Source organism: Alosa alosa, chromosome 24 (genome assembly GCF_017589495.1).
Source record: "Alosa alosa isolate M-15738 ecotype Scorff River chromosome 24, AALO_Geno_1.1, whole genome shotgun sequence".
NCBI lineage: Eukaryota > Metazoa > Chordata > Actinopteri > Clupeiformes > Clupeidae > Alosa > Alosa alosa.
The window spans coordinates 20,373,763-20,388,762 of NC_063212.1; the positions used below are offsets into that span (position 1 = coordinate 20,373,763).

A 15,000-nucleotide genomic window follows, 5' to 3' on the forward strand; every position below is an offset into this window, starting at 1 on the left:
AAACACAAAGACGCAGCATTTGTAATGACGCTGAAGTTTATGCAGGCCATAGTTTTGCACAAATTGAAGCAGAAATAGGCCTACACCTAATGTTAAAAAAACGCTCATGTGATGAAGTCTTAGGTAGGCTATGTTATTCACCTATTCTGATTCTAAAGGAGAATATCCTTATTATGATCGATCGCCTATTGACAGTGATAGTCACAGTAAGCGCCTGTGAATGGAGGTGCTGCCTTTTGCGGTAATGACGGTGTCCACTAAGCATACCATGCTTATTTCAACCCACTGCCCAACATAGCTTGGAGGTTGCAGTGGTAATCGTGATGAAAGTGTCCGTAATGGACGTGGTACAGACAGCAGGGCTAGTAGAAACAGGGCTCTAAAGAACTACAAAGTCACCCGCAATATGATGCGAACTTCTGGGTACTTAGATTACCCGCGATAGGAACTGATTTGACCAGAATACTTTATTGTAGGCCTTGTGGTTTAATAATACATCACTAAACCATATACATCTTAGGTGTTGGTATACATCTTAGGTATTTTCCTGTTAATTTGTTATGTGGGTAATATGAAAAAAAGGAAAGTAAACCTGCTCAAATACTGTATGTTCATCCAGTATGTACTGAAAGGTGCATAATTTGAGGTGCTTGCCATCCAGTGATGGGTACATTTCTGTTTGCAGTTTTGTGTGGTATTTGAAAAAAAGAACATTGCATTTTCAGGAATAGCCGGCCCTCCAATCAGAGGACGTTGGCAGAATTGGCCCCCAGCTCATTTGAGTTTGAGACCCCTGATTTAAGATATATGTTTGTTCATTTAGCAGACACTTACATCCAAAGCGAAAGTAACATTCACACGGGGGCAGCCGTAGCCTACTGGTTAGGGCTTCGGACTTGTAACCGAAGGGTTGCCAGTTCGATCTCCGACCCAGTAGGAAAAATGTGGGAGGGGAAGTGGTTGAGCACTGCTCTCCCATGCCCACATCCACAGCTGAAGTGCCCTTGAGCAAGGCACCTAACCCCTCACTGCTCCCCGAGTGCCGCTGTAGCAGGCAGCTCACTGTCAGTGGCGGACCGTGCGTTCAGTGGTTAGGCCTTCAATGATGACTATTTTTTGACAAAAATAATAATAGGGGGACGTTACGAGGGAGATTTTTTTTTTTTCCATTTCAGAATATTCGTTACACAAACAATTAATGCTCCGATTGCTTATTGGTTAACAGATCATCCTCAGCAGCAAAGTAGGCTGCTAGGCTATTTATTTACCACCCATATTCACAAGTACATGATAAACTGCTGCCTGCTGCTGTCCAGTAAAGACGTGCAATTTAGTCCATGTCATATTGAAAGTGAACACCATGTGTACTCAAGTATGGGTTTGTGCAGACTACTTTGAAATATTTAGGCTATCGGTTGCCTAATTTATGTTCATGACTCGCACGCACATATATCACTGCCACCGGTCTACAATGATGTGTCCAAACCATTTAGTAGTTTAATCTGACATCAGCAAACTTGCTTACTGTGGCTCTCCTATTTAGCTGTAGCTCTAACGTTAACGTTACAGTGCAACTGTTCTAGGTGCCGCGCTGCTCTGAACGTGGAACTACAGTAGGCTATCCTACAGTGTTTGCCAAACATAGGCTATTTCGCGGTAGGCCTACACTATGAGAAAAGGTCTCAACAGAAAATGATAAAAAAAAAAATGTCACAGCACACCACCATGCTATTAAACATAAAAGTCACCAGATGTATTGCCGTATATCTATGTGTATTGCCCTAATGCTGCTGCTTGTTGGCTATTTTAGAATGTCTGATGGTCTGATTTCACCAATAATTTCCACAAAACTCAGAGAGATAAAAAGTCAGACTAAACTAGCAGGGCAGGGAACCAAAGACAAATGACAGTTTTCACATAGATGCCGATCCAGACATCTTCACCAAAGCCACCAACTCCAACACAACTTCAAGCTAGACTAGCCTACAGTAGAGTAACCAAGCAGACACTGCAGTATGCAAGCAGCACAAAAACAGTTTTTTTATATAGAAAAGGGCCAGATAACAAGCATCTATAGTACTACTGTACTACAAGTAGTGATGGGCAAATGAAGCTTTGGTGAACCACTAAACCACAGCAGTGTGAAGCTAGCAACACTAATGAAAAAATCCAATATGGCTGCCACATGTAGATTTTTCAACATAAAAGTCCTTACCCAAACCAGTATATGTAACCAAAAAAATTGGTTTCCTAAGGACTTTTATGTTGAAAAATGTATGTGTGGCGGCCATCTTTTTGCTTTTCGCTAGGTTCACACTGCTGTGGTTCAGTGGTTGACCAAAGCTTCATTTGGCCATCACTAACTACAAGTCTATGTTATCAAATAAACATGAAACAAAACTTACCAATTCCTGCATAGGTTACCAGCTACGTGCAGAGCTAGCTGACGTTATGTGCATCTTGCTAACATGTAGTCCAGCTGACACTGTAACGTTACATTAGCCTATATTATTTTGCTTAATGAAGGCGTATCAATATATATTTTTTAAACAAAAACGGTCATTTTACTGTTCATAACTATAACCATAGTCATGTCAGTGTGACATGTACTTTTCCAGTGAATGTCTGTCTGTCTGACTGACAGAAGTTGCTCACAAAGTTCATCACATAAAACAGACAGAATTTGTGATGAACGGTTCCAGGTATTCTTTTCGAACTTTGCAGGCCCAACTGCAGTCAGACCTGCCTACCTCGTCATAACAGGTCGATTTGATTGGCTAATCAGTCAGATGTAGCCATCAATCAAGCCGAATCCAAACATATGATTTCTAATGGTTGCTTAGGTACCGAAAACGCAGTGATTCCTTGTGAAGGCCTGATGCGGGACTTAACAAGAGAAGACGTGCGATTGGATGAAAATGTATCGCACCCCCTCACTATTTGTTCACACAATCTGCCAATCAAATCACATATCGGACAGCGGTGGGATATCAGTAGCCAAGAACGATCGGGGAAAGAGAAGCAGAAGCAAATAATAAATGCTAAAGTACAATGTTATTAAAGACACTATTATTTTTCATTCGTTTGAAAATAGTTAGGCCTTCAGAGAAGGCTTTGAAGGCCCTGACTGTCCGCCACTATATATATATATATATATCCAGGCTACAGTGCAGAGGAGACCTTAGGAATAATTACTACTGCATCAATCAATAGAGAATAAGAGCAGAGTGCAAATTACCCCACCATAATTGGGGGGTACTGCTCCTTCACTTCTTCTATGACCATCATGGTCCCCTACCATATCAATCCCCACCATGATCAAGTGCAACTCACACAAGGTCTAAATACAGTATGCGACAAACTGATAATCAGTACTAGGCTACAGAATATCTCATCGTTCTTATATATCAACATATATATATATATATGTCGTATCCCTGCGGCCTGCTCACGGCTTTCATCCTGTGCCTCTCCTGTCTGCTGAGCACCCCTTTCCTTAACACATATGAACAGTGTATAAAACCTAACTGCACCTACACTTTTAATGTACTTGTTTGTAGATCTTAGTGTTAATATTTCCTTCTTTTAGCACCAAAAAAGTGCCTGATGTCTGTGTGCCCTTTCCTTCTCCTCATAGTGTCTCTTTGAATAAAATAAAATCCTAATTTTATTAAGATAGTATCAGGGTTCTCAGATTAAGCTACATTTATCGAGCTAAAAATATGAAATAATAGAATGTAAAAACAATATTAACCAATTAAAAACACATTCAAATACTAGCACATACTATTTAGCCTAGGCTACTTGGGTCTTTTTGTTTCCACAGGTTTCACTGATGTTATGGAGCCTAGGCTTAGCCTCTTGTGCATACTGGTACTATAAAAACACAGGATCTGTGCCAAACTAATTTCAAAAGGGCACAATCATTTATTCAAGATAAAATTAGAATAATCATAGGCTATGGAGTTCATCTCCTTAGAAATGACAATCGATTTTACCTCACCACAATGTAAAGCTTGATTTAAATAGAGAATTAGCCTATTTTGCTAACTAACCTTGGTAACTAACCAAGGTCCACTTTACTAGCCTCAGTGGGTAAGTAGCAGGTAAATAGCCAGTAATTCAATGTATGAAGACGTGACATGAGCTATGAAAAAACAAAACACGTTTATAAATGAAGGTTGTAAAATAACACATTTTCAACAAGCTAGACGTCAGCTAGCAACTTACATTTACCCATGCACGTCAGCAGCAAACCGAATTTAGCCTACTGGAGGAATTTACCTAGCGTTTTGTCATTCAATGTTGACACTTGCTTGTGAAGTTGAAGTCGTTCTCTATCTCAGTTGCTTCTAGCGCCACGGTGGTTAAAAATGGTACGGTCCACTGTCTGAAATCGCTTTACATTAAAATGTTCCTATGGTGAAAATAGGAGTTGACTTGTATTGTAACTGTAATGATATTTTTTCACAATATCAGAACAATTATCTGACCCCCCAAAAACTGATATTTCTGTCTCTTTGGGGGGTACTGGGTCTTCATTGGGGGGTATAGTACCCCCCAGTAGCCCCTGTAATTCGAACTATGAATAAGAGTATAAGAGTGCCGGAATGACAAGTTCTGGTCAAAGTGTGACAGGAGGAGAAAGTGGTAGAGGAGGGAAGAGAGGGAACGGCAATCAGTTTCACATTCATGTGCAGTGGTCTGAATGAGGTGGCAGAGGAGATGAACACTATGACAGGGTAATGATTAGAGACCCCAGTGATGAGACAGATTAATGTTTGAGTTCCTCTAGAATCTCTACGTGAACATGGTGTGTGTGTGTGTGTGTGTGACATGTGAGCCTGAGTCTGTGAATGAGTTGTATCAAGCTCACACTGCTTCGGGTCTTTCATGCACTGACAAGATCACTATGAAACCACTGGAAATGTAAAAATGATAGGGAATTTAAGTGATCTTTTTTTCGGATATGTTTTTGGGTCAGGGGGCTGAAAGCCATTCACATCCCTGACAGATTAGATTTAGCACCTGTTGAATGGCCAAGCCAAGACTAATAGATGGTTGAAAACGTGTGAAATGTCTGATGTGCGAAAAAAAATAAAAAAATAAATGCCAAAACGGAATTCATGCCACATTTCCAATAATCATTCATATGTTTTCACACACACTTTTCCTATGAACGTTTCGTTTCATCTGAACTTTTTTTTATCAGGCAGTTAGCATTTAGGAGGCTTTCCATCAGCATAGTAATCTGCATACTGTCACAAGCTTTAGCCATAATACTTCTTTCTTATCTTCAAACGTGTTCTTAAGTGACACCGCAAAACATTATTGCACGGTGCATGTGCTGTTGGATCCCAAGTGGAAAGGGACCTTTGTTTTGAGAAAGAAAAAAAAAGAGACTTTTATTTTGAAGAGGGAAGTAAAGACTTTACAGTTCTCATGCCAGAAAGGAGGACAGTGCAGAGTTATCTTCAAGCACATGTAGTGAGAAGCTGTGAAGTTGAGCTGAGAAGCACATGTTGAACTGTTGTTAATGATAGTGAAGTGTGGAAAGACTTAACTTGCTGGCCATTTCCAGGTATGCTACTGGTAGGATGATGGTTTGATGTTAATATATTTCAGTAGTTTAATGTTAAATGCAAATTTTGTTGGTAAGAGTGCTAAAGTTAATGTAGCTAATTTCTAACTGCCTTGTGCTCATGTTAGCTCATGTAATAGCATGATAGTAGTAGCATGGGAGTAACCCACGGTAGTGACTGTGCTTTTGTAGTAGTGTTGCATAGTTAAATGAATGTAAGGTTAAGGAGAACTTTATATTTGTTTGTATATTTATAGGCAGTTTTTAGTAATTGCTGTATTTTGTGTTTTGTTTTCTCTTTTCTTGTAAAGGTTTTCAACCTGACATAGTCTGACATAATCTGATGTAAACTGACTTAAAAATCTAACTAATAACAAGTCATAATTGAACATGAGAAGCTAACTAAATAAAACAAAGAAGAAAGATTAAAGAAGAAAACGTGTGAGTTGATTCCAACTGATGTAACCCTGTTGATGACCAAGGCCTTTTTCAAGTTTGGGCAGAAGTAGAAAATCCCCTGAGAACTTGACAGTGCAACAATCTAATCTTAAATAACTACAATTATGTATGTCTTTGTGTGGTATAAAGCCTACTTGCGATGCTTACATGCAGATGCGGATACGTGTTTCTATTTTCGTATTGATGTGAATTAATGTGTAGATCCGAAGTTTAAATGCTAAGCCTAGCTGTGACGTGTTATGCCCCCTGCTAGGGTCAGGGAACTATAACAAAGCTAAATAAAGCAAGGGCAAAACACGGCAGACAACGGTGGATAAATGTGAAAATAATCAATAATTTATTATAATTAAACTAGGCAAAAATTAACATTCAAAACAATATCAAGCCACACGTAGTGTGGGGGCGTAGTGTGGGGGCGTGAAAGTGGGGGGAAAGTGTGGGGACGAGTGTGGGGAGTGAGTGTGGGGACGTTAGTGGGGACGAGAGAGCGGAAAGTGGAGAACAAAGCGTAGCGTGGCAGCGGTGGCGTTCTGCGAGGAACCAAAAAAACGAGCCGGCCTCCGGAGTGACGTCAACCAACCCCTTTTATAGGGCTGGTCCGGCAATTAAGCCCCCTGCTGGAGTGTCTGAAAAATACAGAGAGACAGCAGGAACACAAAACAGCTAGGGACGTAACACCCCCACCACTAAAAATCAACATGTGATGTTGATCCAACAAGCCAGTATGTAAAATGAACAAAAACAAAGCAATTTCAAACACATAAAATTCTCTTATTGATAACAGCGAGATAATGTGTCTGCTAAAATCATATCGTATCTCCAGGTTGAAGTATTGCAGGTATTGCGACCATTGATGTCGTGACTAAGGACATAAGTCCACAAGGTAACATCTGAGAAAACCCGGACAGGATTCTAGCAACCTCTGGACATCCTTTGCACACGAACCTGGAAAATAACAGACAACAAGGAAAATCTTCCAAAATCCCTGAATTCGGAAGGCGGAGACACAAAACAGGCACATCACAAAAACTCAGTCCATCTTCCTGTAGAGAGTAAAGCAAAGACAAAGACAGGGCAGAGTTTGACATTCCAGCACCACTGTGCGTGGACAGCGACCGGGATAGTTTACGAATTTCAGCACCATCGGCCGTGGACAGCGGCCGACGCGCTGAACTGGAAGAAAACACAATGGGATCCTCAAGTGCTATAAACGAATCGCACAAGTCAAAATGTGACTTGATTGCTTGAGTTCGTGCAACTACACACCCTGGACAAACGTCAGATAAACCGGAGTCTACTTCGGTGTGTTCAGAAGGTTTCGAAATTACCGGAGGAGCAACTTTCTCATGTGCGAGGTCATTTCCGACAAGAAACGAAATACTGTTCATTGGCAGCTGAGAACAAACGGCCACGTTAACAAACCCAAAAATCAAATCACTCTTAACATGAACAGTGTGCAACGGAACTTTTAACATTCCCATTTCAATTCCTTGTACTAAATCATCAGAACCACAGTAACTTTCTTCAGAAAAAGGCAAAGTAGATGCAACAATAAAACTCTGAGTTGAACCGGTATCTCTCAAAATCTTGATCGGAACACTGTCCCTCTCCCGCCCCGAGAGAGACACCATTCCTTCAAAGACGAACGGATCAAAAGTGGACTCTAATTCCCAGTATGAATGTTCAAGGCACAAGGCCAGCACTTTTCGCATTCTTCCGCTTTGGAGAAGAATTTTTCCTTTCCAGGACCGGACATACCGCAATGAGGTGACCAACCTCATGGCAGTAGTAGCATTCACGAGACTCACTTTCCGGAGGTGACTTAGGCCTAGGCCTACTGAACTCCGAATTTCTCCAGCTTTGCCTCGGACTGGAAGGCTGAGCTGAATATCGACGAGGAGGAGGAGGAGAAGAAAAGAGAAAATAATTTTTGTGCGTTAACACAAATTCATCAGAACAGACAGCAGCATGCTCCAGTGTTGTCACTTTTTGGTCATTTAAATACATCGCTACTGCGTCTGGAATACAATTCTTAAACTCTTCTAACAAAATCATTTCTCTAAGATCTTCTTTGGTGTGTGCATTGATCGCATTACACCACTGATCAAATATTCTCCCCTTCTCTCTAGCAAACTCTACAAATGTAAGTTCATCAGTTTTTTTAAGAGTCTGCAGTTGGCAAGTCTGACAGATTGAGGGGACTTGCCAAAATTTTGAATGTTTACAAATCTCATGCCCCTCCCCCACTACCACCGAGCACCCTCTCATCGAGTTTGTGCTTGTCAGTGCGCACCAGACTGCACCAGACTGTGATTGACAGTCAGATCTCAAACAGCCCTGCTCTGATTGGACCAGAAGAACTGGGAGCTGTGGATTTTTACAAAACAAATAACAGGCTTTAGGTGGAGGTATAAGTGCGGGTTTTTTTTCTAAAACCGGCTGATTTATGTTGTTCTGTTGGAGCATAGTGTTGGTTTCAGTGAATGTAATCAAAAAAATTTTGCAAACTGCAGCTTTAAGAGCATCTTATGAGCAGTGCGTGTGTTCACACTATGAGCATGTTTGGGAAACAGTCGAAAAAAACAAACGAACCATCGTAAGATGAATCGTAGAAAACCTTCGTAAGAGTGTGTCTCCATTGTTTTCGGGAGACTGGGCCCAGATCACTACACTGACCACTAGGGGCACACAGGTCATTATGGCCTTACAACGTACAAATATTTTTGGGGCATCACAGCCAAAGTGAGGGGCAATTGTGTTAGTGGTGAAGAATAAGTGCTAAAGCCCAGGGAAGACTGTTTGTGTTTGTGTTTTAATGTGTTTGTGGTAAACAACAAACACTTCTGATGTGTTTGCCCTCAACGTTACTATGAATGCAATTTCAAAACTGTTCTCTTATCAAAGTGTGGTCAAACTTATCTTAGGTGGTTTTCTTTCTGTCTTACATATACACACACACATACTGTACACACACACAGAAAGAGAGAGAGAGAGAGAGAGAGAGAGAGAAATCCATGTTCACCCCATCTGTGTGTTGAAAGCTCTCTTTGGCACCACACTCACATCACCTCCACCCTGATATTAATCCCCCTTCCCCATTGCAGAGTCTACTCTCCTGCGTGGCCTTTGGCTTCGGCTGTGAGAAATTCACGAAATACGAGGAGCAAGGCATTGGCATCCAGTGGCACAACGTGGCCCGAAGCCCTGAGGGCGACCGCTACAGCTTCATCGTGTCCATCGCCATGATGCTGGCTGATGCCCTCATCTACTGGGTGCTCACCTGGTACATAGAGAACATCTATCCAGGTGAGTCAGCCGACTTGGGTGGGTGATCAAAACACTCAGACGGGGATCACACTGACCAGCTGCAAGCGGCAGGTTTACCTATTGTTCTCTATACTATGGTTTTGCAGCTGAATGGTGGCAACGCTGGCGTAACGCTAGCGTTGAACAAGCTGAGCGTTGAACTTAGTTCAACTTTCAAACCGCAATGCGAGTGAATTCAATTGTCAGTTAAGGCCGTTTGTGTTACCATAGGAACGAGATAGAACTTATTATGGTCTGAGCGTTGCGTTACGCTTGCCCCTGGCCAATGTTATCCCCGCCTTAGACTCAGATTAGGGTTCGATTAGGGCCATGGACCATGGGACCTCATTTGAACCCGCCGCATAATATGAATGATGACGTTCACACATAAACTATAAAGATAACGACATGAAGAACAATATCGTTGGGGATCAATTTCAGAGCGATTTTCAGAACAAAAAAAAGATAACCAATCAGAACCGATCGAATTTTAACCGTCACATTCATTAATAAGCCTTTACACACAGTGAGAACAAGCGATTTCATCTAGAGAAACATGGTAATATCTACAAATGTCATGGAAATGGTGTGACTAAAGGCCCATTAGATGATAGCTATAAATAAATATTGTTCTCGTTAATATAAATGACGACGTTCACACATAAACTATAACGATAACGACGTGAAGAACGATATCGTTGGGGATCACTTTCAGAGTGATTTTCAGAACGATAAAAAGCTAATAGCCAATCAGAACCCATTGAATTTTGACTGTCACATTCATTAACACAAGGAGAGACTTTGTTTATCGTTGTTCAGTGTGAACGCTTTTATCGCTATGGTTATAGTTATCGTTATCGTTATCGTTCTTGGTGTGAATAGGCCTTAAGGGAATTCGTGTAAGTTATTGAGAACTGCCTTGTCTGTGTGCTGACCCACCAGTGTTTGTGTGTGGTGTGGTATTATATAGTATAAATGCACAACAGGCAACGTTTCGACCCTGCTGGGTCTTCTTCAGGCAAAATTTTTGCCTGAAGAAGACCCAGCAGGGTCGAAACGTTGCCTGTTGTGCATTAAATATATGGGAGTCAAAAGCAGTGTTGCGGACATTATATTTTTTCAATTGAGTAAGTTTTTCTTTTGTCCTGCACCTGCCAGAAGGTGGGATGTGCACACATTAACTGTTTGCTAAACATTATATGGTATCAACTTAACAGCATTTTGTCCAGTAATTGAATCAGCAATAGTTTATGCTGGAAGGTAGTAACCCATTGCATGGCGCATTGCGTGCCGTATCAATCAGAGCTCTATGTCGTTTTTATTTGCCTAGAAATTGCTGCAAACTCATTTTGATGATACTGACTTGGCAAGAGATGGGCGTCTTTGACATTGCTGATGCACTGTGTACTGAACATGAGCCTTCTTGTCTTTGTTTGATGCACTGAGTACCGTCTTAGTGCTACATGAGTACCCAGTATCTTGAATATTAATGACATGGCATATAAACACCAATTTCCACATTCTGTTACTTTATAGATAAGATAAAAATGCATCTGCAGCTATCAGCTTTACATAGCTAAATATAAGGCTAAAAATGTCATTAAACACTGTATGTTACCAGGCAACAGAAGAAAGAAGTATACTTTTGTTGACATTTGTACAAAAAACAAAAACAAAAAAAAGTTCTGAAAAACAATATTGGCTAAACCTATGGAGCCTTGGACCTGATGGAGAGGGAAATAATGGATGTGGGAAATGATGGACTATCCAGATTGCAGAACTACACCCTAAAGTTAATCCAGTAACAAAAAGCAAATACAACTCCACCTTCTTCAGACTGCATCCCAAACACTAGTGTCGCTCAAAAAAAAATATGACATGAAAGAGGCAACATTTGTAGGCTATCTGCTAGGGTTTTGCAGAGCTTGTCAGGTAGCAAAAAAAAATATTGCAGATGTTGTTGCATACTCTGATTGGATATCAACTCAAAGTTACATCGGAGTTGGAGTTCTATTCAGGGGCGTGCAGAGACCTTTGAAGGGGCAGGAGCTCAAATTTTTAAAAAAAGGGTACATGGAACAAAATTTTCAGAAAACGTGTTAACTTTATTTAAAACTTAATTTTGATTACAACCCAATAGAGAATACATAGGCTACATGCAAATTATATCAAAATAGCTAGAAAAGATACACACAATTTGAATGGTGTAAACTGGAACTTAAGTTTTACATTCCCTAGCCTATAAAGCTTTAATCATCTGAACCTGAGCTGGACATTTTTTTTTTTTTTTTTTTTTTGCATTTAAATTCTAGCATTATGCTATTTCAATGATGATGGTGGGACAGGCTATTATATGGTTTAGCAATTTGCAAAGTAGTCTAATGTACTAATAAACATTTTATAAATGTACATATTTATTCATTATGTATCAAGAAGAATGGGTGTAAATAGCAGACAGAGCTGTAACACATTTTTCCAATTTCTCAAATTTAATAGGAGTGCATGTACTGTAAGCCTACTGTAGCCAGGGCACAGACAGATAGGTCATTTCAGTTTTCATTATAGTCTATTGTCTACACAGAGATCATAGGCTATAAGGCTACATCTTATTGATTAAATTGAAAGCTAATTTTAATAGCCTAGAAATCTAGACGCACCCTAGCGGCAGCAAATATGTTATTGCCTAGTCTGGCTTGTCAGGCTATAATTTTGCTGTGCGTGTGGCCACTGAGTGAAATGACGCATAATGTAGCCTACTTTAAACAGAGAACGACGTGTGGAGTTGGGTTAGTTAAACAACTACAGTAGCCTATGTCGTCGGCTTATGACGATTTAGAAAAGGTTTGCCTACTCTGTTTTATGAACTAGGTCTACTAACCTAAGCTACTATAACATAGTAGCCTAACCTAAACAGAATATGTTATGAACGTTCAGCCTTAGATTTTCGAAGCTGCCAGGTTATTGAAATGGATTGACCATGACATGGTTAAAACGGGTTTGATAGCCTACTTCATTAAACATGAAACAACTTTAAACATTTTATTCTCTATCTCTAAGCTGAGTACTATTGCATGTTCAGATAGGCTAACTGCCAAGTGACCTTACCGTGCTCCCAAACGTCTCCTGCAGCACTGTGCCTGCGTGCACCTTCTGAGAGTTCACTGAATGTATGACGTCACGGATGGGTGGCCGCAAGGCATTTCAATTAACACAGAAAATTGTTATTTTTGTACATTTCTAATTTCACAAACTATTAATGAGACATTTTAGCGAATATTCACGTTGGAACTAGCGGAAGTATTACAAATTTTAAAAAGTAAAAAACGGGTCTTGTAAAAAAGGGCACTTGGACATCAAAGGGGCAAAAGGGCAGGTGCTAGAGCCCCTGTAGCCCCCCTTCTCTGCACGTGCCTGGTTCTATTGTGTGTTGCCATGGTGAAGGTGTGTGTCTGTTAACTTCTCACAGTGAGATGTAACAAGTACAAGTTATAGAAACCAGGTGACATTCTATTCAACAATTTCTCACATAAGTGACTGGTGCAAATCTATGAAAGCCTACAGCTCCGTAATATCTGTTGACAACAACATGTTGTTGCCAAGCGATACTTGTTATACTTGTCCCTCTCCTCTTCAATAGGTCAGTATGGCATCGCTAAGCCATTCTACTTCCCCTTTACCCGATCCTACTGGTTTGGCTCAGCATCCACCTCTGAGCTGGGCACAGAGTCGGAAGACCCGGAGGACCATAAAGGTACAGTTATTGTAATGACTATTAAAATGAATGTCTATCCTGCTTGTGTACGCTACCTACTGTTTTGGACATCCTACCATGACACATGATAGGCTATTTGGAGCCAATGTCGCACACACACATAGGTATTTTGGCTATAGCCTACTTCTACTGTCCTGCTTATGATTTCACAAAGGACGGTGGTCAGAGTGTCCCATTCGTACCATAAAGGGATGTTGATTTATTTGCTGATAGAGCAAATCATTAATTAGATCCTTAATTGAACGCTGTTGCATGCAATTGGTGTATTCAAATTCACCTCCCCAGAGAGGTCTCGCCCGTTTCTATGTCTCCGCCTTGACATAGCTTTTCCCGAAAATGACGATACGGGAAGTTCGGTCGTCTATGACGATACGGGAAGTTCGGGAGAGAAGCCTTTAAGATATGGAGACATTGCTGCCAAACTTGGGGCCCTATAGAGCTACTAGCACATACCACATTTACGAAACTAAATGACAAAACATTTTGATCATAACTCAAGATGGAATCCTTTTCTTTCATTCTAAAGAGAACTACCACACACACACACACACACACACACACACACACACACACACACACACACATGCCCACTTTAAAAAAAACAGCTCTTGAAGCTTCTTCATGTCACATTTTCCCTGAGTTTAATATATAAAGCCATAACATACACTAATGGGGCCTTAACATGAGAACAGGCCCTCTCATTTCCTGATAAAACCGCAGTAGCCATGGCAGTAATTACCTTTTAATGGTAAATATCTGGAATATGAAGCATGTGATGAAAAGTCAGGCTATACTCAGGGGCTTGGCTGTTGATATGCTGCTGTCTGTGGTCATTTTTCACTACAAGGAGAAAAAGTGCTTCTGCCTTTCACGTCCAGACATCCTGTTCATGGTTTATTTTTTTGTAAGAGTGAAAGGCGTGTAAGGAAGGAAATTATTTTTTTGTAAGAGTGAAAGGCGTGTAAGGAAGGAAATTAAGAGGTTCTGTTCAGTGGTGTGCAAAACAGTGTTAACTGTACACAGGTGTTTCAAGTACTCCAATATGTGTGTGTGTTTTGTTTTTGATTGTGAGCATGCGACTGGAAGAACACCCCTGTTTGTTTGTGTGTGTGTGTGTGTGTGTGTGAGAGAGAGAGAGAGAGAGAGTCTTGTTAAATAATGACAGGTGGTCTTTCCGGAACTTTCCACCCACCAGTCGTGCCTTCAGAGAGGATTGGCTTCAGACAGCAATAGTGACTAGAGCCTCAGCTGCTGTGTAATTAAGTAAAGGGTCTCAGAGACAGAGAGTAGTGTCTAATAAAAAGCACTATGCCATGTTATTATGCCCTGTAGAAGTTTTATGTTGTTAATGCCTTTTACTAACATCAGTCTTGTTTTGGTCGGTTTGAACTAAATACACCATTATGCAATTGTATTGCTGTAAGTTATTCTACGCTTTTCATATCATTACATCATGTATATGTCTTTGTTGAGACATTGTGTAGCTATTAGTCTTACTCCAACTATGGGTGCTCTTATGTGTAAAACATAATTATTTAGATCACAGATCACATATATGTGTGTGTGTGTGTGTGTGTGTGTGTGTGTGTGTGTGTGTGTGTGTGTGTGTGATTTATCACAGGTTACCTAGAGAAGCCTCCTCCGAATATAAGAGCTGGTGTGTCCGTCCGCAACCTGGTCAAGATCTACAAGACGGGGAAGAAGCTGGCTGTGGACGGCCTGAGTCTGGACTTCTATGAGAACCAGATCACCTCATTTCTGGGCCATAATGGAGCAGGGAAGACAACAACAATGTGAGTGATGGGGACACAGCTTGACAGCATTAGGAGATAGCAGGCATGCGTGTGCATTTGAATATGGCTGCACAAATCCATGTACGCTG

At 40.8% G+C, this 15,000-nt stretch overlaps 1 protein-coding gene across 1 annotated transcript in view; it reads left to right on the forward strand.

Moving 5' to 3' along the window:
- The window catches only part of LOC125289304 (phospholipid-transporting ATPase ABCA1), a 160,116-nt gene that overhangs the window by 77,339 nt on the left and 67,777 nt on the right, over positions 1-15,000 (forward strand). The window contains exons 16-18 of the mRNA XM_048236058.1: positions 9,145-9,346; positions 12,984-13,097; positions 14,740-14,911. Coding sequence (XP_048092015.1) covers positions 9,145-9,346; positions 12,984-13,097; positions 14,740-14,911 — 488 coding nt within the window. The remainder of the gene's footprint in view (positions 1-9,144; positions 9,347-12,983; positions 13,098-14,739; positions 14,912-15,000) is intronic.